Here is a 22,609-nt window from a genome sequence, read left to right on the forward strand (position 1 = left end):
ATCACAGCTATAATAATATATACAAAATCTGGCAAATTAAATATCTTTAAGTGTATTTTACGCTCGAACAAAGCCCCCCGCCCGCTAATGGTTGAATATGGTTTCACTTGTGTTCATTTTTGCATTAAATACTAATTTTTATTAATCCCTCACTGTACATTAAACGGATAACATAATACTTAGTACGCTGTATCTTATAACAAAGGCCCATATGAATTTTCAACCAGATCGGCCCAGTAGTACAGAGAAAAAAATGGAACGGACAAAGAGAAATGTAATATAGATTACGTGTTTCTATTTAAATATATTTATTGTTTTTAATGCATTATATAAAGAAAAGTTGTCTGTTCTGTATGTATCAGACTAAAACTTAAACTACTAAAGATTCGGTATCACCTCAAGTTGGTTATTGTACGTTATTTATATATTTTTAAATTTTTTAAATATTTCACGAATTTAAGGGGGCAAAACAGAAAACTTACCGAATTTCCGTTTGGCTAGAATCAATAGTTGCTCTTATTGTAATGCTAGTAACATTAGCCAATACCTCCATTATGTCTTCTCGGGTAGCTTCCTCCACGGCAGGAGTATCAGAACGGATACGGTCCCTTGGATCAAAGACCTCTTTCTGCCAAGCATGCTGCAAAAATAATAAAAAAAGTTTTAAATAAATTGCAATAAATTTTGAAAAAAATTACAACAGCACAAAATATTTCATTAAAATATACTGATGAAATATATATATATATATATATAAATATATATATATATATATACATATATATATATATATATATACACACACACACACACATGTTGGCTTCTGTTCAGTTTTGTCAGACTTTGGATACCCATTGTAAAGGTGTTTGCACGTGGAACTTTTGTGGCAAGAGTTGCTTAATATCCAACCACATCTCTCCTGAGACGGCATTCTTAAATATCAGTGGGAAGTGGAGGTTCAGGATGACTGGAAATAATACAGAGATAAGCGGAGAGCACATTCAGTGTCTAGAATTCCCAAATAACCAGGCTCAACATCGTTAACTTCGATGACTTGACGAGAACTGGAGTGTCAATGTGATTATACATATCCATAGATATAGACGTACATATACAGACATGGATGTATATACATATATAAATTGATGATAAAATGTTTGAACTTTGTTTTCTTTATTGCACTAGCTAGTATATTGAGCTTTTTATTATCTTCATTGTTTCTAATATAAATATAATATTTAACTTAGTAATTATATATATATATATATATATATAATTGCTATATATATATATACACACACACGGTCACCGAAAACTTATGTTTACTCTTTAATAACTCGTCCGGAATAATCGATCAATATTAAACAAGTAACATTTTAAAAATACAATATTAAATAAACAATACGATTTAATGAAAACATAAAATTTCACATTTTAATTAATTTTAAACGTTAGCATGTTATTCAGAGTATGGGAGTATAGATGATAGTTGTTTGTTTATGTTTAGCGGACCGGATATGGCAACGTATATAGGATTATTATTAAACAATGTCATTTTGAACTTTAAATAAAAAGTATGAAGTAACAACTCTACAAGGATAGATAAAAACTAAAAGAGAAAAAGGGAAGTCACTAGATTTATCTAGTTAAAAGAAAGTCTATATTGATGACGAACGATAAAAGTAATTATACTCGTCAGTTAAGGCATATGATACTAAGATCTCATAATTTGAAAGTATGGGTCTAAATAAACAACCCTATTGTGAAAAAAAGGATACCATTATATAATGAATCAAAATATATAAATATATAATGAATGCAGAATACGACAATTTTTCCCCCTGTTTAGAGGGTTACCTTTATTTAGTAGTACTGAGGATAGCTTCATCAACACAAAATAAATGCCTCATACATTTTGAGCATAACACATCTTGGTGGTAATCCAAAACAATTTTATGCTACGAATGAAAAACTGAATTTAGCAAATTTGCGAGAATTTTCTTTTACATTTGATGTGGTTATATTTTTTATTACAGCTCTAATCTCACACTATTAAGTTATTAGAAACATTTTGTGTCATTAAAATTTATATTGGATGCATATGAAGTTTTGCACTTTAAACACATTAAAAAAAAAAAAAAGAAAAAAAAAAAAAGAAATTAAGTTTTTTTTAAATGTTTTTATAATGAGCCAAATAAGTCTGGACTTTTTTTTCTCTTCCGGATTTTTGACAAAAATTGCGATTTATTTTTCGCCTACCAACCGACCACTCATGGTAATCATTACTATTACCGATGTAAATTATTTTTAATATAATACAGTTAGAAAATTAGTCCAAAAATATTTTCGTTTGCCTATTAATTTACAATCTATTTACCTTAAATATTGATACTTAATAGAAGTTATAAGCCTTTGCGTTTTATATAAATACCAATTCTGAGCAAAGGTTACAGCCAGTTTACTTAAAATGAGTGTTTTGTGCCAAATTAGTAATTGAATATGGTAAAATTTGTGCTAATTTTTGCATAAAATGCTAATTCCTACTGATCCCTAACTGTGCATCGAATGGATATCATAATACTTAGTTTGCTACACCTCCTCATACTAAAAGTACAAACAAAAGTTCAGACAGATCGGCCCAGTAGTTTCTGAGAAAACTACTAGTGTAAATGTAGTATTGTGGTGAATAATCCTTTATTAATCCTTAACTCTGCATTGAACGGATATCATAATACTTAGATCGCTGTACCTTATCAAAGCAAAGGTCCATCCAAAATTTTAACCAGATTGGACCAGTTGTTTTCAAGAAAAAGTGAAAAGGACGGGTAGATTGAAAGAAACATAACAGATTACTTACCTCTCTGAATGTAACCTTAACGTTATGTTCACGATTTGGAGTCAATTTTGTGTTTCCAGTGTGATAGAGTGAAATACCATTGCCCTAAATGCCAAAAAGAAATAATTCTGTATAATAAAGTCGGTTTATTTCTTGCCTTCTTCCATCAATAGCTTCCAACCTATAAAGTCTATGCATCGAAAGAATTGATATTTTAACATTTTTTTTTTACATATGCAATAAGAAATTAAAAAATTCAAAATTTGACAAAAATAAGAATCAAGACCGATTTTTTTTTTGCTAGCATTACAAAAATAAGTATTCGAGTACGTTTTTTTTTTCTGCCTTTTTTGTAATTGTTATTTAAATTTTACTATTTACATTTCTCCATAGATGGGTTCTGATGTTGCATTCTGTAAATTCCTGCACAAACTTCAAATGCAAGTGTGTGTGCATATCTGCAATCAAGGTTTGTTGTTGGAAGGTATTTTATGTCTGAATAAGTGTTGCCTCAATATAGGTTCAGAGTGCCTAAGTTGAATGCCTAAATATTCTTTCATTAAAATACTGTAATTTTAAGAAACAGATTTTAGAGTATATACTGTGGATATTTTCAAAGGTATGTTTCCTAAGATTACCGCACTATAATGGAAGAATATTTAGACATTCAACTTATGCACTCCTAATCTATTATATTACACCTACTCAATTGTTACCAATATTAAAGACATTGTATATGCAAACTGTAATCAAAATTGTAAAATGTTATTCCAAATCTTGTCTTTTATTTCAATAATTGCTAATCTTCCACCTTCTAAAAAGATCTCCATATTTATAAACTTGTGTGATCACTTCTTGTTTGTCCGTTTTTCTAACGTCTACATAATTTACAGATTATTATCTTTTTAATATTTACTTTTGATCCATTTATTATTAAACTAAAAAATGCAACAGCATAAAGTATAAGAAAATGTTTTTTTTTAGAAATCCTAATACAAAAGATTTAATTATGCAATTAAATCATTTTCAATGCATTTCGGATTCTTTGTAAAACAAGTCAACTATCTTAAAATTTTTTTAATAGTTACAAAAAATAAAATATATATATAAATTACTTCATGACTTTTTGAAATTTGAAAGGAATTTGGAAGCACTGTCAAATAAATAATTTTAGCTTCAAAATTCTTAGCAAACCCGTATTTATCTAAACATTGAAAGTTCTTGATATTTGTATTCAATCATTTTATAAATAGAAATAAAAACAACGTTACATTAGCAATGATTAATAAGTTTCATGACAAGTTGATTCGGTTAATAATTTAATGATCAATCGATGTAGTAATAATTATATTTTTTTATTCAAAATTCAATTTAGAAAAAAATATTGGATAAAAAAGGTAGATAGCATATTAAAAAAAAGATTACACTAAAATAAAAATCCAAAAGATTCCTGACAACGCCGGAAATGTACAACTAACAGCTACTGTAATACGTCAATAAACTTGCATAAACTTTACATACAAACAAAGTCTAACCATTACAAAAATCGATAAAATTGTCATACCGTTAGAATTACATCTGGTTGGTCAATGGGAACTGAAAATCCATCAGTCTCATAAAATATCTTGTAATTGAGTTCTCCGCCATAGCTGGTCAACTATTAAGCAAAAAATAAATAAATAAATAAATAAATATATAATTAAAATAAAATTAAAAAGAACTGAAAAAAAAAAAGCATATCTAATAGAATACAAGGCCCTTTATTTCATTTTAATATTTAATCTCTAAAAAGTCGAAATATAGAATCCAATATTATTACTTAGTCATTATTGAAATTAGGTCAATTTTTTTAAATTTATTTTGTTTTGTATTGTATTCCTATGCTGCTGATTGTGGTAACCGGTTTAAAATTGGTAAGAGCAAGTATTTTCTGTAGTGGTAGAATGATCCAACCATTTTTCTATCAACTTCAGCAACAGATTCAGTATAAGTCTTCCATTTTATATCTGGATGAAAAATGGTCTTAGGGGGTTATCAAAACAAGGTGTTTCCTCAAAGAATACTTTATTCTAAGTGGAGTAAAAAAACAGTCTTAAAAGTTGTCATGAAGAACATGCTCCAGAGCAGAAGAGGGAGAATTAGCACGATGCTCATCAAAGATGCTCTTTGAAGTGTTACCAAAAACAGTTTTGTCATTTGTAAAGTACAGATATCAACGCATGATCTCAGAATATGACCTGTAAGATCATTGATGAAGAACAAGAAGAAGGTCAGGCAAAAAGTAGATTGTTCAAGATTGCTAGCATGGATCCCATTTCCTTTAGACATCTGTCCATCAATAACTACTTATCAGAGCGAAAGGATTTGGTAATGGTTTTCTTTTTTTTGTTTTCCCCAGCATTTCTACTATGAACGTTTGTATAGCTTTTACATCTTTTTAATTTAATTATTTTTGTGTGTCCTGCTTTGATTTTTTTTTTTTTAAGATTTTAAAAATGATGTAATGCTGAAGATTACACGTTCATTCACGCAAGGAAAATATTAGAATCTTACATATAGATATTACGGTGAAAATGAAACCTTAAAAATCAAGAGAAAATATTTTTTGCAATTATAATCTTTTGCGTGAAAATATTTAATAAACAATGCTTAATTCAATGATAATATCGTTAGTTCAAAAAATAAATTTTTCTTCGACTTATATCGATTTCGTTAATACTGACTTTACGGGCTTTTTTCATAATGTTCCTGAAACAATTAAATTTTTCTTATTGTTATACGATGCTTTATTTTCATAAAAAAGGCAGTAAATTCATTATTTTTTTTACAACTGAAAACCATAACTTTAGCAAAAGTGTTTTTGTTTAAACAAAATAATACATTTCCATTAAGATTCAAATAAAAATAATGGGTTCATATTCTGTGATCATTATTTGATAAATACTGTTGAGCATCGGCTATTCATTTTTTCATGCATCTTATATATATATATATATATATACATACACACAGAAAAATCAAATGTAAAAAATCCTTCAAAAATACCTAGCTACCGATGACGACCAAGAGATCGCAAGTAGTTAAATATTGGTCAAAATAAGAACATGTGGAGGCACATTATACAATCTATCAACCAAAACCAAGAAAATTGCTTGCTGTGTAAAGAAAATAAACAAGGAAATTAAAAGAAAAAAAGAAAAACTTGTATTTAAATAATTCATACATAGATGATATTTTACATATAAGTTGTAGTTCCTGTCATGTTGTGCTCATAGTTCAAAAAGCAGTCAGCCAAATCACTTATGTATGTTTAACTAGTAGAAGTCTCTAGAACAGATGGTTTTTTCCCTTTTGAGATTTAAGGATACCATGAAAACCATTTTAAACTGAGCGGTGTACTTTATACGTGGGGTAATTTAATCACTGGCAAAAAAGGATAATTGCAAACGTTTGCAATCCAATGAATTATTGATCATATTTAAATGTATGATGATGCCAGGAAGTTGAACGCAGGTGGTTGAAAATTATATCTTTTTCAATGAAATAAATAACTAGCATCTATATTTAGACATGAAGAAAAAAAAATGTAAACTTTACCCTGTTTCCAAGGAATTGGTATGGAAGACTGAAGTAATAAATGCCCGATGGTATGAATTGGTAGCTGGGTATTCTGAATTCTCTCTTTGCACCATTGTATTTGATGAAGTTTTCTTTGGCATCAGGTACAGTGTCTCCCCTCCTGGTCACAAGGTCAATATGGCTGCCCATAGTAAGCTGCAAAAGAATAAGCATTATGACAATTGATATACGGCATATCAACCGTTTTGGAGTGATTTAATGCTGACATCTAAAACCTAGTGGAAATGATACATGGCATAATCACGTTTGACACACTGGTTCCTGTTGTTCACCAAAGTTAAGCAATATTGAACCTGGTCAGTACTAAATTGGGTGACCATTTGGGAATATCAGGTGCTGTATGTGCTCTTCGCTTATCTTAGCATTGGTTCCAGTCGTCCTAGATTTCCCCTTGCTACTGGAATCAAACTGTACCAACTCAGGAGAGAAGGAGTTAGAGATTGCACAATCTTTGCTTCACAATTCAGCACATGGCATCTGTCATCCCTCTAGAATGATCAAATGGTCCTCATCGTTCCGGACGAATAAAGATCCATTGTAAACAATTACTTGCAATTTTATTCATAACCAAGGGAAATAAGATAAAATGGAGATGATAATAGGATAATACTATGACAGGGTCAGGATTGGAGTTGATAGGATAACGTAACTGGAGATCAGTGGTTAGTTGGAATCAGAGAAGTATGTAATTCAAGCAATATTATATCTCATTTCACATTTAATCTAAGTTGCTTGAGAGTCAATGGAATGGATCAGCCGTTTATGATTTGCCCAATGTTGATAAGAGTTATGCAATGTACATTTGAAACCAGTTGAGACTAGTGGTCTGATGAGGCTGAATTTGAAAAGAAATCACAACTGGAACATGTATGCACATATGTAACCAATATTGTTTCTATAAAGACAACTATATACTAATACAGCCCTATTTATTATTGAGCACTATTTAAAAAACACCAACGCTTCATTGGTTGTGACAAGGTTGGGGCTTAGTATTTAGTTGGACTGAGAAATGTGATTGACGCAACATTATATCTAATTTCTGATTTAATCTAAGTTGCTTGCGAGTCAATAGAATAGATCAGCCACTTCTGACGCTTAATGCCAATAAGAATAATGACACAGACCTGTCCAAACAAAATTGCTGTTACATGCATATTTATACAGTCAAACCTTTTATCGCATCAACAGCGAAATTAAAATGGCAAATGCATATTCAAAACAGGAGAGTAGAAAGTGGACCTCGAGTTTACTTTCAGCAACCTCATAACTCACTTTCCTTATTTTGTCTTTTAGTCCTCACATTTTATGAGCGATGTTTCTGACAAAGGGGGAAGAATTGCTATTTCCGAGTCGTAATCTATCTACCTAACACCTATTGGCTAGTTTTTGATCTTGAAGTATTTTTTTTAGCTCCTCACATCAAGTGGCTTCATGTCTTGTCTGGAGCGATTTCCATAAAATAAAACAATGATTTTTTTCGTATACTGATGTGTATGCGATCAACGTCATAAGATTAATTTGCATATTGCTTTTCAAATGGATATTTCATTAATGAACTATTCCTTTTTAATATTTTATTTAATTCAACGATTGTTTTCATTTTAGTATGTAACAGTTCTATTTAGAAATATTTTCTCATATCGTCGGTAAAGGCTTTACAGTAAGGGCTGAAAAGAGGTTTTCTGGTTCTTTCTGGTTGATTTATTTCTGGTATCCACAATTCTTGGTTTCCTAGATTTTTATGGGTAACACTTAAATACAGGTTGTGGTTGTTAGATATAAATTTTTTTTTATTTCTCAGCGAGCAGAATATCTTTTCCTGACATTTTGAAAATATGTTATTGTTTGCCACTCATTAAAATCAAATATATACTTTGCATGGAAAAATGTGAAAAAAGAAATAAACAGAAATCAGAAATTTAGATAAAATATCAGATTATATATTATATATCAATAAAGAAACTTACCCAAACTTTCTTAAGGTTGCTACTGTCACATTGGATGGTTCGTTTAAAGCAGAAACATTCAATACATTCTTCACTTGTAGCAGCAACTGCATTAAACACTGGTGGAGGACAGTTTCCACTTGGTCCTAAAACAATGAAAAGAGCATTTGATTGTTTATCATTTAAAATATCGTTATTGAAGGCTATTATTACAGTATAAAACATGTAAATATAAAAACATACAAATATATAGAGGGAATTACATTATTCATCCTGGACTACAATCACGTTTCATGTAACCTCTGACCTTCTTCAGGTGTATTTTTTTCGAACTGAGAATCTTTGTTGAACTCCGGAGCCTGAATGAAATCTGGAGCTTTTTTGATGAAAGATTATCACAAGAGAACAATGATTAAATGTTTGTAAGAGAAGTAACTTTTTTTCCTATGTTGTCTTGCTTGAGATAATGCGCATGTTTTGAAAGCAGAATTATGCCCCTTACATTCTGCCACCGACATTGAGATAACAAGCTTCAATGGAAGTGTTATAAATAAGCATTACACTTAATTATTTTCTCAATACAAAGTAATTCTTTTTAAATTGTAATTATGTAATAATATCATTGATATATATTCGTTGATCTATAGAGAAGCATTTTCATCCAAATTATTCTTATTTGTGTTTTACCATTTACAAAGACCATTTAGGCCCGAGTAGGTAGAAGTGTTAAATTATGTTATTCTCCGTTAAGAAAAATGAAGCAGATTTTAACACAAAAATAAAACTTCCCATCCATAAGAGACTAGCAATTTAAGAAATCAGATTTTTTTAGGATCCCATTTTTTTTTTTCTTAAAGTGTGGCGAATTCACATTCCTGAACAGATGAAAAAGAGTATAAGGACATGATAATGCGTTGGTTTAATAGATTTATCTTTGATGTTGTGATCACATGCATCTAAAATAAAATAAGGATGAATGTGCATCCTGGTTAAAGCCTAGTACTTTCAGGAACTTTCATTTTGACAATGACATTTTGGAAAGCATACATATGAACCTTACGTTTGGCCAGCCAACATTGTGATAACAATCTTCAATGAACGTGTTGCTCAGCAATTACACTGAATTATATCGTGGCCTTCGTTATAAAGATGGCCGGCCAGCTGAAAAAATGACGTCATCGCCGAGGTCCCAACAAGCAAGATATGTGGAACTCTTAGACTGTCAATAATGAACAGTAATTTTTACAGACAGCGTTACAAAACTTCAAAATTGGATTGAAATAATGAAAGAACACGATTTATACTGAAACTCATCTAATAATAATAAAAAAATAATAAAAAAAAAACACAAGTTATTTGTTTAAGTATATTATAAGCAATTGAATATTTCGTTGTATTATAGATTTTAAAGATTAGAATGCGTTCTTTAATTACTTATAAATTACATTTTAAAAAAGTGAAGGAACACGATTTGATTTGAAATAAACTTGAAGTTTATTTAATATAATTAAATGAAAATTATGCATGTAAGATTATGAATATTTGAAGCAGAACACAAGCAAAACATTTGATATGAGTTAAGACAATAAACAAATATTAAAATTAAACTTTTTTTTAAAGCAAAATGAATATTTTTTTAAATCAAAATGAATATTTTTTAATCAAAATGAATATTTTTAAATCAAAATGAACCACAATATTTTTTTCAAAATCAAAAACAATATTTTTAATAAATTCATGAAATATTGCACAGTAAAAAAATTAACCTAAAGAAAAAATCATGTTTCTTATTTAAGATTATTTCACCACATAACAAAAATAACATGCAAAATCATTTTTTATATCCATATTTTCAGTTTGTTAAAATACGTGGGTTTGTATTACTGTACACATAGATTCGAAAAAGTTGTCAAAAAACAAATATATAACAAATAAATGTTATCAAAGGCAAGATAAGTTACTTTTCTACCAAACTGGATATATTTTTCGTGTTTTTATTCAATGTAACATGTTTATTCAGCTCGAAAAACAGTGTTTACCGATGTATTCGAAAATTCCAGATGGCGTCTGATTCTCTCTTTAACACGGTAAGTTTGGGAAAAGGTGTTATAAATAAAAAAACGGATAAAATACTGTTAAAAACTCGCTCAATATATGTTACCGTGACATAGGTTGACATATATTCGGCGGGTTTTTAATAGTATGTTGTATAGTTTTTTATTTATAACACCTTATCCCAAACTTACCGTGTTAAAGAGAGAATCAGACGCCATCTTGAATTTTCGAATACATCGGTAAACACTGTTTTTCGAGCTGAATAAACATGTTACATTGAATAAAAACACGAAAAATATTTGGTAGAAAAGTAACTTGTCTTGCCTTTGATAACATTTATTTGTTATATATTTGTTTTTGACAACTTTTTCGAATCTATGTGTACAGTAATACAAACCCAATTACGTTAATGAAATGAATTGTACTTATTTACTATGCCTCCCCACGGGACAGAGTTAGACACCAGGGTCGTTTTTTAACGTGGAGAAAAGGTACAAAAATAAAAATTGTCTCAGTCGTGAAGGATTTCTCCTCCACCGAAAGAGAACAAGAAATAGAATGCAGCATCTGGAGACAGATACTACACTTTGATCTGGTCCCGAAGGCCAAGACTGTTTAAGACCACGAGTGAACGCGCGTTTTTTTTTTTTTTTTTTTTAGTTTAGTTTCATATATATATATATATATATATAAAATAAGTATTTTTAAATTTTATCTTTCTAGCTTTAAAAAAAAGTTTAAAAATTTTATCAGCCGGCATAATTTATTTTTAAATATTGAAAAATTTCAGGAAAATTAATTTTTGTTAGATTTTTAAACGTGTGTCAACAGCTTAAAAAAATCGTGTTTTAAAGAGTCGATGTTGTTTCGCATTTTCATTAGTTTTGTATGCTGTAAAAAATTTTTTTTTAATATTACCAATTTATTTGAAGCTTCTTTTGAATGGTAGAACATTTAGGATGATAATATTGAATTAAATTATAGTTACATCGTGTTAAATACAGGGGGGGAGCACGTTAAAACTTACTTTGCTTAATGGAGATGGTGTAAAATCTTTTTTTTTTTTACTGCATTATAATTCTTTATCTTTCGGAAATGAAAATACTGTCACTTTTTGGTCCTTTACGATAATTTCCTCAGCAAGTTGGAACGATGCACCGTGAAGGCATTTTAATAAAAAAAAGAAATATTACACTGACTTCAAGACGTTACGAATGCCTACCGGTGACTACCGGTGTCACCGGTATGGACTATCCGTGATGACGTCAGCAGATTAAATTATTTTTGCTCACCGGCCATCTTGTCTTTTAAGACGGTCTTGATTATATCCTCTGAACAAAGTAATTATTTTTAAACAAAACAATTCGTATTCAAATTTAATTATGTAATAAATTCGTTGATATATATTCATTGATCTATAAATAAGCATTTTCATCCAAATTATTCTTCATATTTGTACTTTACCACTTACAAAGACCACTTTAGGCATGGCTGGACAGAAGTGTTAATTTGTTATTCTTAGCCTTACTTAAGAAAACAAAAGCTGATTCAACCCCAAAACAAAAAACTCACATCTATGCGAAGATCTAGCGATTTAAGCAAAAATCAGATTTTTCAGAATTCTGAATTATATTGACTAGAAAGTGGAGAACTATTCCTAAACAAATGAAAAAATAAACAGTATAAGAAAGTTATAGTGCATTTAATAGATTTGAATAATATGTTGTTACATGCATCTAAAATAGTGAAATAAGAAACAAACACGTGTCCCGAGTAAGGCTGAGCATTTTGGGGAATTTGCAATAAGTGTAGAAGGATACAAAGAACTTACTTTTAACAATGACAATGGCATCAGGAAGTGCAAAAATACTGCCTTTGTTGTTCATAGCTTCACAGGTGTAAGCACCAGCATCTTCGAGTCTTGCATTGGAAATGGTAAGTAGACCGCTACCATCTTTACTTGAAGTCACAACGCGGTCACCTGATGGTATATTACCCCAGTTAAGGCGCCAGATAATCAAAGGAACTGGAATACCAATGGCCTGGCAGGAAATCGTAAAAGTGCCACCAATTTCAACTTCGATATCTTTGATTGGAGGTGAGATAATTGTTGGAGGTCCTGAATAGTAAATTAAAAAAAACATTTTAAAAAGTTATGGCATATGAATATTATAAATGATAGCTAAAAGGTTCATGTACATCGGAACTGAATATAAAAGTGGAAAGCGATGTTCTTTATTTTTTTATTAATTCTATTTGTACTTTTAATCATCCCAAATATTGTCACAATAGCCCTTAGCGCAGGAATTATGACAGGGAACAGATTTATAGGGAGAGCAACCTGTGCGAGAAGTTGATCAGCAAGATGTTTTTCATGTAATATTTGAATATCTTCATGTTGGTACGCCCAGAGAAAATTTACAAATTTACAAGAAATACAACAAAATTGCAAGAATTACAAAGGCAAGCGGTTTGAAGAAGAAAAAAAAAACAAAACTTTCTAGCATTTTAAAATGTCTACACTGAAGGGGTAGGATGTTGCTAGTAGTCAGATAGATCGAAGGTATTTTTGTTAAATGGATACAAGTGCAGTAAGTTCATTGGAGCACATTCTGTAGAAGTACTCGGAAAACAAGCACAGGGATGTAACACTGCAGAAATGCAAAAAGGGCTGCATCTTGCCAGACAGTGCAGAACCTGTTAAGTTAAAAGTTCTTTTTAGTATTCTGTTCAAAAGACAGAGGCTAATAGTCGGCATAGCGATCCATGTCTCATTTGTCTACAACAATTTTTTTTTACAAATCGCATAAAGTTCACCAAAAGTGTTTACGAGTTTAGTACTTATTTTTTGTTTTGTTTTTATATTAGACAATATAATGTACCGTTGAGCAAAGATGCATTTCCTAATTCCATTTGTTTCTCAGCTTATGGGACATTACAAAGGAAACAGGAAGAAAACTTTTGAAATAAGTGACTAGGCGAAAATAGGAGTTGATTTTTTTTTTTCTATTCCACTTTTTCAAACATTCTCTTGTCAGAACTTACTATGTTGTTTAAATTTGGATATATATATATATATATAATTATGTTTTGTGACTTTTCTTGTTCCTATCGAGGCATGATTTGTCAAGCTGCAAAACAAGATAAAATTAATGATGGCCCTCTTCAGATTGTCAGAGAGGGAGAACATAAATGGTTCCGACGCACTCTTCAACATCTGATGAATTCAAACTTGTGGCTAAGATTTTTGCTACAAATTCTACCTCTATGATCAACTTAAACTTTCTTAATTCTCTCCTTTTGTTGAACAATATACATATTTTGGTTTAGGATGTTGCCTAACTCATCAGGAACCTAGATACCAGCAAGGCAACTACCCCTGACAACTTCCCAGTCATCGTGTTTAAAGAATCTACTACAAAAACTGCTATTATTGAAAAATTATTCAACTATTTCTTAAGGAGAAATATTTCCCAACGATTTGGAAAACTTTGTTGTCGATTATATAAAAATATTGTTGATCAGTCTTTTGCATCGCAAAAAATAAATCAGTTTCTTATACATAATGAGTAAGTTATTTTTGTAGTAAATTAAACTACAAATCACTTCAGCAAAATAAACTACCAACAAGCAATATGGATTTTGTCCTGTAAGGTCAACTGTTGAAACGAAAAGAGTATTATCACACAGAATCAGTGTATATATTTTGATAGGAGCTTTTGTTTCTAGAGCAATAGCTGTCGACATCTGAAAGGTATTTGATAAGGTTTAGTGTAAAAGATTGCTTCACAAACTTTTGGCTATGGAATATCTTGCAATGTCTTTTCAACTATTGAATCCTTTTCCTCTGATAGGTTTATAGGTTGATGAGCAAAACTTCAAAGCAAATAGTATCAGTTCAGAGATATTTCAAGGTTCTATTCTAGACTTCATTAATGAGCTCTCAAATGATATTCTGATATCATATTTTGACATGCTTATATTAGGTTGACAAGGTTCTTGTGGAATTTTTAATTTTGATTTCAAATTATGTATTTTCAAATAAGTTTTTATTATAATAGCTACTTTATATATAATTGTAAAGAGCGTTTTTCACATCATCTAATCGTTTAAATTACAATCGTTTTAAAACAATTGTCTTTGTCTCAGAACATTGAGGAAAAGACGGAAAAAAACGCAAATTCGCACATGAGTTGGAACAATTACATTGAAGGCATTGCCAGGGCCGCTGCAAGAAAGATAGGCTCTCTCTACCGTGCTAGAAAACTACTAACACCCGAAAGTATCCTGTACCTCTATAAGGCCACCATTCGCCCATATATGGAGTATTGCTGCCACATCTGGGCTGGTGCATCTGCTACTAGTCTCTCGCTCCTTGACAAGGTTCAAAAGAGAGTCGCAAACCTGATAGGCCCTGAACTGGCATCTAAGCTTCAGCCTCTGTCCCATCGACGAAATGTTGCATCCCTCTGCCTTTTCTACAAGTATTTTAGTGGTGAATGCTCTGACGAACTGCAATCACTTGTGCCCCCACGACGCGAGCACCCTCGACAAACCCGACAGGCTACTAGATCCCACCCCCACACTGTAGAGATCCCTAGATGTAAAAGATCTTTTTACTCCAATAGTTTCTTCCCCAGAACCGCAAGACTCTGGAATTCCATTCCAGGTCTCTGCTTCCCCAACAGTACTGACGTGCAGAAGTTCAAGTGTAATGTGAACCGACACCTTGCTGCTCAAATCCCTACATAGTACCCCAGTAGTTGTTTCCCCTGATAGTAGCCCCCTACACCAAAGTGGCAATTTGCCTTGTTTGGGGTGAAAATGTAATAAAAAAAAAAAATAAAAAATTTTTTGTTTATTTCAATTCAAGTTAGGCTGAAAATCTGAAACAGCTCACGATATCAACAAAGCGTTTGGTCCAGGAACCACTACAGAACGCACAGCCCAATAGTGGTTTAAGAAATTCCATGGTAGAGACGAGAGTCTTGAAGATGATAAGCAATGTGGTCGGCCATTGGATGTTGACAATAAATTAAGAGCCTTAGTCGAAGCCAATCCAAGCCAATTGAAAATTTGCTTCTGAATTAGACGTAACATATGCAATGATTTCCAACCACTTAAGAATGATTGGAATGACAAAAAAAACTTGATAAATGGGTTCTGCACGAATTGAATGACAACCAAAAGAAATGCCGTTACAAAGTGTCATCTTCCCTTTTTATGCAACAAGAACGACACGTTTCTCTACCAGATTTTAACTTGCGATGAAAAGTGGGTTCTTTACAACAACTGGCGACACTCAACTCAGTGGTTAGACGTTAACGAAGCTCCATGACACTTCCTGAAGCCAGAGTTGCATCAAAAGAAGGTCATACTGGCTATTTTGGTGATCTGCAACTGGTCTCATCTATTAGTTTTTTTAAATGCAGGCAAAACCATTATGGTGGAGAAGTACTGTCAATAAGTGGATGAAATGCATCAGAAACTTCAACAACAACACCCAGCCTTAGTAAACAGAAAAGGCACAATTCTCCTCCATGACAATGCCCGACCGCACATTACAAAACCGACCCTGCAGAAGTTGAACGAATTGGCCTATGAAACTGCCTCATCCACCATACTCTCCAAAACTCACCTACCGACTACCACTTTTTCAAGCATCTCGACAATTATTTACATGAGAAATGCTTCAAAAACCTAAGCGATATCAAAAACGTCTTCAGCAACTTCATCGCCACCAGAACGCAAGATTCTTAGTTATTGGCATAAATTTACATGTTTTGTGTTAGCAAAGGTTTGTTGATTCTGATGGTGCTAATTTCGATCAATAATTTTTTGTTTGAGCTGAAATATGTTCATCTGAATTTAACAGTTAAAAACCGCAAGAACTTTGTCAACCTGATAAAATATGGCTTGATTAAAAAATAATTCTACTGTGCTGCCGAGAAGATTTAAAATGAAATCTCAATATTCGATCAATTGCTAAAATCACTTGTAAAATGGTTGCATCATTCTGCTACTCCAGAAAGTACCGGACTCTTGATACAATCCTCTACCTGTATCAGATCAGATACATTCTAAGATGGATTACAGCTGGCACATCTGGGACGCACAGCTAATAGCACTTCACAAAATCAAAATTAAAATTTAGTGGGAGGATCTCTTTCATTTCCTACAGAAAAGACGTTGCTAGTAACTCTCTACGTTCATGGAACGTGCTCGATTGAGGTTCATTCTTTGAACCATGTTTAAAAGGAAAGCTACTTACTGCATCCCATTTCATCTGACCGATCGATGCAATCATTCTCTCCGTCACATTGGTAACTTGATGGAATACATTGGTGTCTGGCAATACATTTGAATTCATCCATTTGACACATAGAACCAGGTGGACCAGTTGCTATTCAAATGAAAAATAACAAAACTTATTACAAAAGAAAATTTCAGAGTTTTACAAAAGGAAGAATTCAAGCTTATGTGTATACAAATTCCTATTTTATTCCCAAAAATATTAAAAACAAGTAAATTTTGTGTCTATTAAAAGTGAAATAAATTTTTTCTTTATTTTTATCATCAATTATTAAGATTAAGCTTCTCTTTTCTCATAAAAATTAAACTTGCATATGTGATTATTGAAGCGAGTTGAAGCAAAATAGTGTTCAAATTTTTAGAGAGGGGTACAGTTTGTTCTGCAAGTTTGATGTGAAATGATTTCTCTGATCGACATTATGAAAAAGATGTTTCTAAACAAGATTTATTTTGTTAAATAAAAAATAAAGTACAAAAAACTTTTAAAGTTAAACTTACATAGAACACTAAAGCATTTTCTAAAAAAAAAATTGAATAAGTCATTTTTTAAGGAAATTAATTTAGAATATGGAAATTTGGTATTTACTATTAATTAAATACCAAATTTCTACATTATAAAATAATTTTCTAAAGAAATTACTTGTTCAATTTTTTTATCAAATAGTTTAGGGGCGAAAGCTTCAACATAAAGTGCGGTGCCATCTTGATAATGTTTGTATTTGTTACAAGTAATATCACAATTATTCTTTAAAAAGAAAAAAAAAAGAACAGGATAAAGAGGAGTTTTTGTTCAACACTTTTCGATAGTTTATGGAATCTGCTCGAAAGATATTAACGATAACACGGCCCTTATTCCGTATACGCACCCAAATTTTTAATATAGAGAAAAACAAACTTACGGCAGTTCTCTTCATCAGATCCATCACCACAATCATTGTCGCCGTCACATCTCCAGATTTTCATTGCACATTGTCCATTCCTGCACTTGAATTGATTCGGCTCACAGGGCAAAGGTTTGCCTAAAATTAAAGCAGAGAAACGATGTGTCTTTATAAATACATTTTAAGATGATAAAAATAAAGCTTTAAAAAATTACTAATGAATCACCACTTATAAAGAACAACGTCTGAGGATAAGGGTTAATGACATAAATGGATTGCCAGTTGAACGATGAAGAATATTATGAGAGAATTAACTCGATACCATTCTTTCATCACAAGTGAATTTATGAGACATGAAGGTTTTGGAATAAAACCATGTTGAAATAGAGAGAGGGTAGTAATGAATATAAGATGAGCTATAATTGTTCGTTTGAGTAGAACTTCAATGGATTTGGAGAGAAAAGCGGTGAGGCTCACTGGCCTGTAAATTCATTCAGTTTTCTTCTTTGTTACCTTTTATAAATGAGGAAAATTGTTGATACCTGCAAATCAATTGCAACAAATTTGAATCAGTGAAAGATTGAAAAGAGCTGCTAAAGCTTTACATAGTTTTGATACAACAACCAGTAAAATTGCTGGATGAAGTCCGTTTGGACTTTGATTCTTATTTATGGGAAGAGAAGGTAGAAACAAAATAAAAAAGAGAAAGTGATGTTGGAAATACACAAAAACTGGTCTTCTACTTACTGCACTGGAACTCATCAGAACCATCAGAACAATCCTCTTCTCCATCACATCGGTAATCAGCAGGTATACATTGCCCATTGTTACACGTGGCCTCACCTTTACGGCAAGGACCCTCTGGACGTTCTGTTCCTGGTCCAATTCCTAAAGACGGAAAATAATATTGCTTTCAAAACAAAACTTTAAGCAACTTATTCGGTTATATAAGGTGTTTAATTGTTCTCTATATATCGATATTCATACAATTTTGAATAGAGTCATCTACATAAATATTATATCTTAAATAACATACGATATACATATAAATCAATAGTATTGACGATTTAAAATATTTGGATTATTCGGACTATTGTTCTCAGCTTGAGTGTTATTCTCACAAGGTTTTGGCAGACGTAACCTCTGACCTTTTTCATATGTATCTTGTTGAACTCGAGAATCTGTCAATCTCAGGAATCTGCAATTGTATTACTAGTGTCGTTTGCACTGAAGATTGTACCTTCAACCTCCAGAAGAGTGTCACATTAAGACGAATGTTACTTAGTACTTTATTCGTTTCACTACGGGTATTTGAAAAGTTTCCATATTAGTTTCACTAGTGAATTTAAAGTCATATCCAAGATTGGGTTTGAGATTAAACAGTTGACAAGTAGGCAAAGAAAAAAACTAAAATGGTAGAAAGTGTCGAGAAGGATTTTTTTAAGCCTGTCTCTTTAATATTGTGATCTAGGAATCAGTTTATTTAAACTAGATGTTAAAGATGAAATGTATTCTTAGTAACAATAAAATGATAGTGCTTTAAATACAGGTTGTCAATAAATTCAATACTGATCCAGAATCTGACTTAAGGTCACGTCAGCATCTTCCGGCAATTTACGGTAAGCTGCCGGGAAAGTAGTTAGAAAAATTCAGTGCGATTATACAACTAATAATCAGCTAAAAGCAGACAAGTTTCAATTAAATGAAGCAGTTGCAACAAGAAAAAAATTTGTTTCATCACCTCTAAAAAAAATTTTTAACTTTGCTTCGAGGAAAAAAAGTTACTTTTCTGATACTTTTCTTTGAAAACGAAATGCTTTTTCGATCATAATTCCATGAAAAAAAAAAGAAAAAAAAAAGTTACTTTTCTGATACTTTTCTTTAAAAACGAAATGCTTTTTCGATCATAATTCCATGAAAAAAAAGAAAAAAAAAAAACAAACACTTTATTGAAACTTTTTTTGTCCAAAAATAAGCCAAAATTCTTCTTAGATACTTTTCATGAAAAAAAAAAAATAGCTTTTCGTTCATAGTTATTTCTGTGTTTTCATCTTTAAAAGAATAATTCTTTGAAAACTTTGTTAAAAAAAAAGTTAATACTCGTATACTTTCCTTGGAAAAAAAATTATCTCATAATTAAACTTATGGTAAGTCTTCTTGTGTTAAAGTTTTTTTTTTGTTCAGCATTTTTAAATTTATCATCCGACTGTTTTCATGCCAACTTTTTCCGGTAGATTACTGTAACAGAAAATGGCCACACGACTCTGGGTCAAGTTCTAGATCAGTACCATAAATTTATTAAAAAATAATTTATGTGTGAATGAAAAATAATTTTTTGTACCATTGACAATCAGCTGTACACTTCCAGAGGTTCTTCCTTGATCTCCAAATGCATTACAAATATATTCTCCTGCATCTTCTCTTGTGACAGAGTTGATCATAAGTATTCCTTCGAGGTCAGTGGCTCTTGAAGAGATAGCTCGCTGCAAAGAGAAAGAAAATCAAAATAAATGTATTAAGAAGGACGTAAAATATAACAATTTATAACAAAATGAAATCTGTGGTATAACTGCATATTTACTGATCCAAGCAACTCCCTATTTTAAAGTCGTTAAACAGTGTAACTTAATCTGCAGGCTTTGCTCTATTACGTTCCAGCAAATCACCGACATATGTTCCTTCGAGTTTGCATCATGGATACAATTGTTGAGAGGGTTATATCTGCACACAAATAAAAAAATTTTTTTTCAACAATATCAATTGAATCTGTGTTTATTATGTAGTTTAATTATATTTGGACATTTTATTTCATTGTTTTTATTATGTGTAGAATTTATATTTTTGTAACAATATTTAGTAAACATTCATTTTTTTCCATTTATTTATTATATTTACAAAATTTTTAATTTGTTTCGGTATTAATTATTTATGTCAATAAACATTTATTTTAAAAATATATTAATAAAAATTTTCTGTAAATAAACATTTCAATGAAAATAAGAATTCAGGTTTTCTTATGAGTTTATTTCTGTAAATAAATATTTAATTTATTTAAAAAATATATTTGTAAAATAAAGTTTTTATAAATAAAAATATTTCAATAAAAAATCAGTTTTCAAATATTCTTATGTGTTGACCTATATTTTTGTTGGAATCCTCAAATTAAGTTACATCGTGTGATAAACTTTTAAAACAGGAAGTCACTTGAATCGGCAAATATTCGGTTATACCAAATCCACTAATCAATTATATTATCTATAAAAAAAATCATGTTTATAAGTGTGTACAGAATTCACTACTACTAATGAACCGATCATTATGAATTTGGAAACACAGCTGCTAAACATAAGCGGTAGTAATGTAGACTATATTTAGTTTTAGTTTTATGCACAGATGAAAATAGAGGATTGAAGCCCTTCATAGAAATGTAAATAACTGATTTTTGTGAAATTTTAACAATCAGTATTTTTTTTTGATAAATATATTTCAAGAAAAACTACATCAAAACATCAAAGAGTTAAAATTACATGAACATGGTATTCTTTCTATTTATTTCCGTTTTACAACTAAACTCGAATATATTCAGATGAAGCATTAATTCTCTTACTCTCTGGCTTCTTGTCCACTGTAAAGTTGCTGAATAAGTTCCGGACATTTGGCACATGAACTTGGCTGTTTCGCCTTCCTCAACTGTGAGAACACGTGGCGTCACTGTTACCACAAATGGAATCACTAGAAAAGAATTAAAATTTAAAAAAAAAAAATTAATCAAAAATTAATGTGAATCCCTTATATAAAAAAAAAAAAAAAATTTTCTTCAAAGTTCAGCACAGACATTTTCAAAATCACCAATGTTGAACTCTCCATTCCCCTTTCCCATTTTATATTAAACCTTTAAAGTTCAACATATGAAAACAGGAGCAAACTCGCTTAAAAATTCAAACATAACATTTTAAAAGTCTTCCATGTTTTTTTTAATTTAATAAACTTTATTTGCATATTTTTCATAATTTTGTTAATATCGCATAGTTCGATACAAATTCTCATTGCCAATCTTATATCATAGTCTAAAAGTTAATAGGAATAACGTCACTCAATAGTTCTGAGTCTCACATAATACCACTAATAAAACATATCCATATAAAATATTAACCTTTAAATTATACATGTAAAAATTTGAGCTAATAGGATTATTAGTTTTTTCAGTTATTGCTATTTACTGTTGCAAATTTTCAAACTAATGAAAAAATCTGAATTTTATGTGTTGATAAAGTATCATTTCCGGATGTGAAAAATACTCTTCAAGCAAACCAATGGTTTAATAAGCGCTATTCATTTGGAAATGACAGTTAAGACATTGTCAACTTTAAACAGTCCACACGGACACAAACGCTGTTGAATGCTCATATTGCCAAAATTCAGCAGTTGTCCCATAGGGCATAAAATAAAGTCCACATTCGTTTTAGCTGATCACAAAACGAACTTGCGTGAGATAGAAAAGGAGTTGAAGATATCAGATAGCAGTGTATTCACCATTTTGAATGAATATTTGTCAACAAGAAAGCTGTGCTCAAAGTGGGTGCTGCATTTGCTCATAGTCGATCAAAAACAATGCATACACAATTCAAAGCATTGTTTGCAACTGTTTTAACATACGTCGAAGACATCACCAACATGATTTCCCACAACACCAAAGCCAGCCTGATCGCCACCATCCGCCAAGCTCCCGGCAGCGCTTGTAGAAAAGGCATGCTCCCAGTTGTGGACCCGTATCGAGGGGGTGATTGAGGCTGAAGATGATTACATTGAATAGATGTTAGCTCTACTACATAAGTTACCTGAATTCATTTTTTTAATACCAGTTTTAAAATAAAGCTGTAGTGTTTTCTCTAGGGGGACATCGTTTCACCATGTACAAAACATTTATCACTTTATCA

The 22,609-nt window shown here is 31.1% G+C and overlaps 1 protein-coding gene across 1 annotated transcript in view; it reads right to left on the reverse strand.

The window, feature by feature from the left end:
• LOC145261202 (uncharacterized) overlaps nucleotides 1-22,609 on the reverse strand; it is a 751,089-nt gene that overhangs the window by 95,640 nt on the left and 632,840 nt on the right. Inside the window, exons 86-96 of the mRNA XM_080119542.1 lie at nucleotides 21,280-21,404; nucleotides 20,014-20,155; nucleotides 18,420-18,560; nucleotides 17,691-17,810; nucleotides 16,751-16,882; nucleotides 12,311-12,598; nucleotides 8,446-8,570; nucleotides 6,434-6,610; nucleotides 4,401-4,493; nucleotides 2,858-2,941; nucleotides 483-640 (exon numbers count right to left, since the gene is read on the reverse strand). Coding sequence (XP_079975668.1) covers nucleotides 483-640; nucleotides 2,858-2,941; nucleotides 4,401-4,493; nucleotides 6,434-6,610; nucleotides 8,446-8,570; nucleotides 12,311-12,598; nucleotides 16,751-16,882; nucleotides 17,691-17,810; nucleotides 18,420-18,560; nucleotides 20,014-20,155; nucleotides 21,280-21,404 — 1,585 coding nt within the window. The remainder of the gene's footprint in view (nucleotides 1-482; nucleotides 641-2,857; nucleotides 2,942-4,400; nucleotides 4,494-6,433; nucleotides 6,611-8,445; nucleotides 8,571-12,310; nucleotides 12,599-16,750; nucleotides 16,883-17,690; nucleotides 17,811-18,419; nucleotides 18,561-20,013; nucleotides 20,156-21,279; nucleotides 21,405-22,609) is intronic.

The sequence above is a fragment of the Euprymna scolopes genome, chromosome 37, assembly GCF_053919585.1.
Source record: "Euprymna scolopes isolate OS-2025 chromosome 37, ASM5391958v1, whole genome shotgun sequence".
Classification (NCBI taxonomy): Eukaryota; Metazoa; Mollusca; class Cephalopoda; order Sepiida; family Sepiolidae; genus Euprymna; species Euprymna scolopes.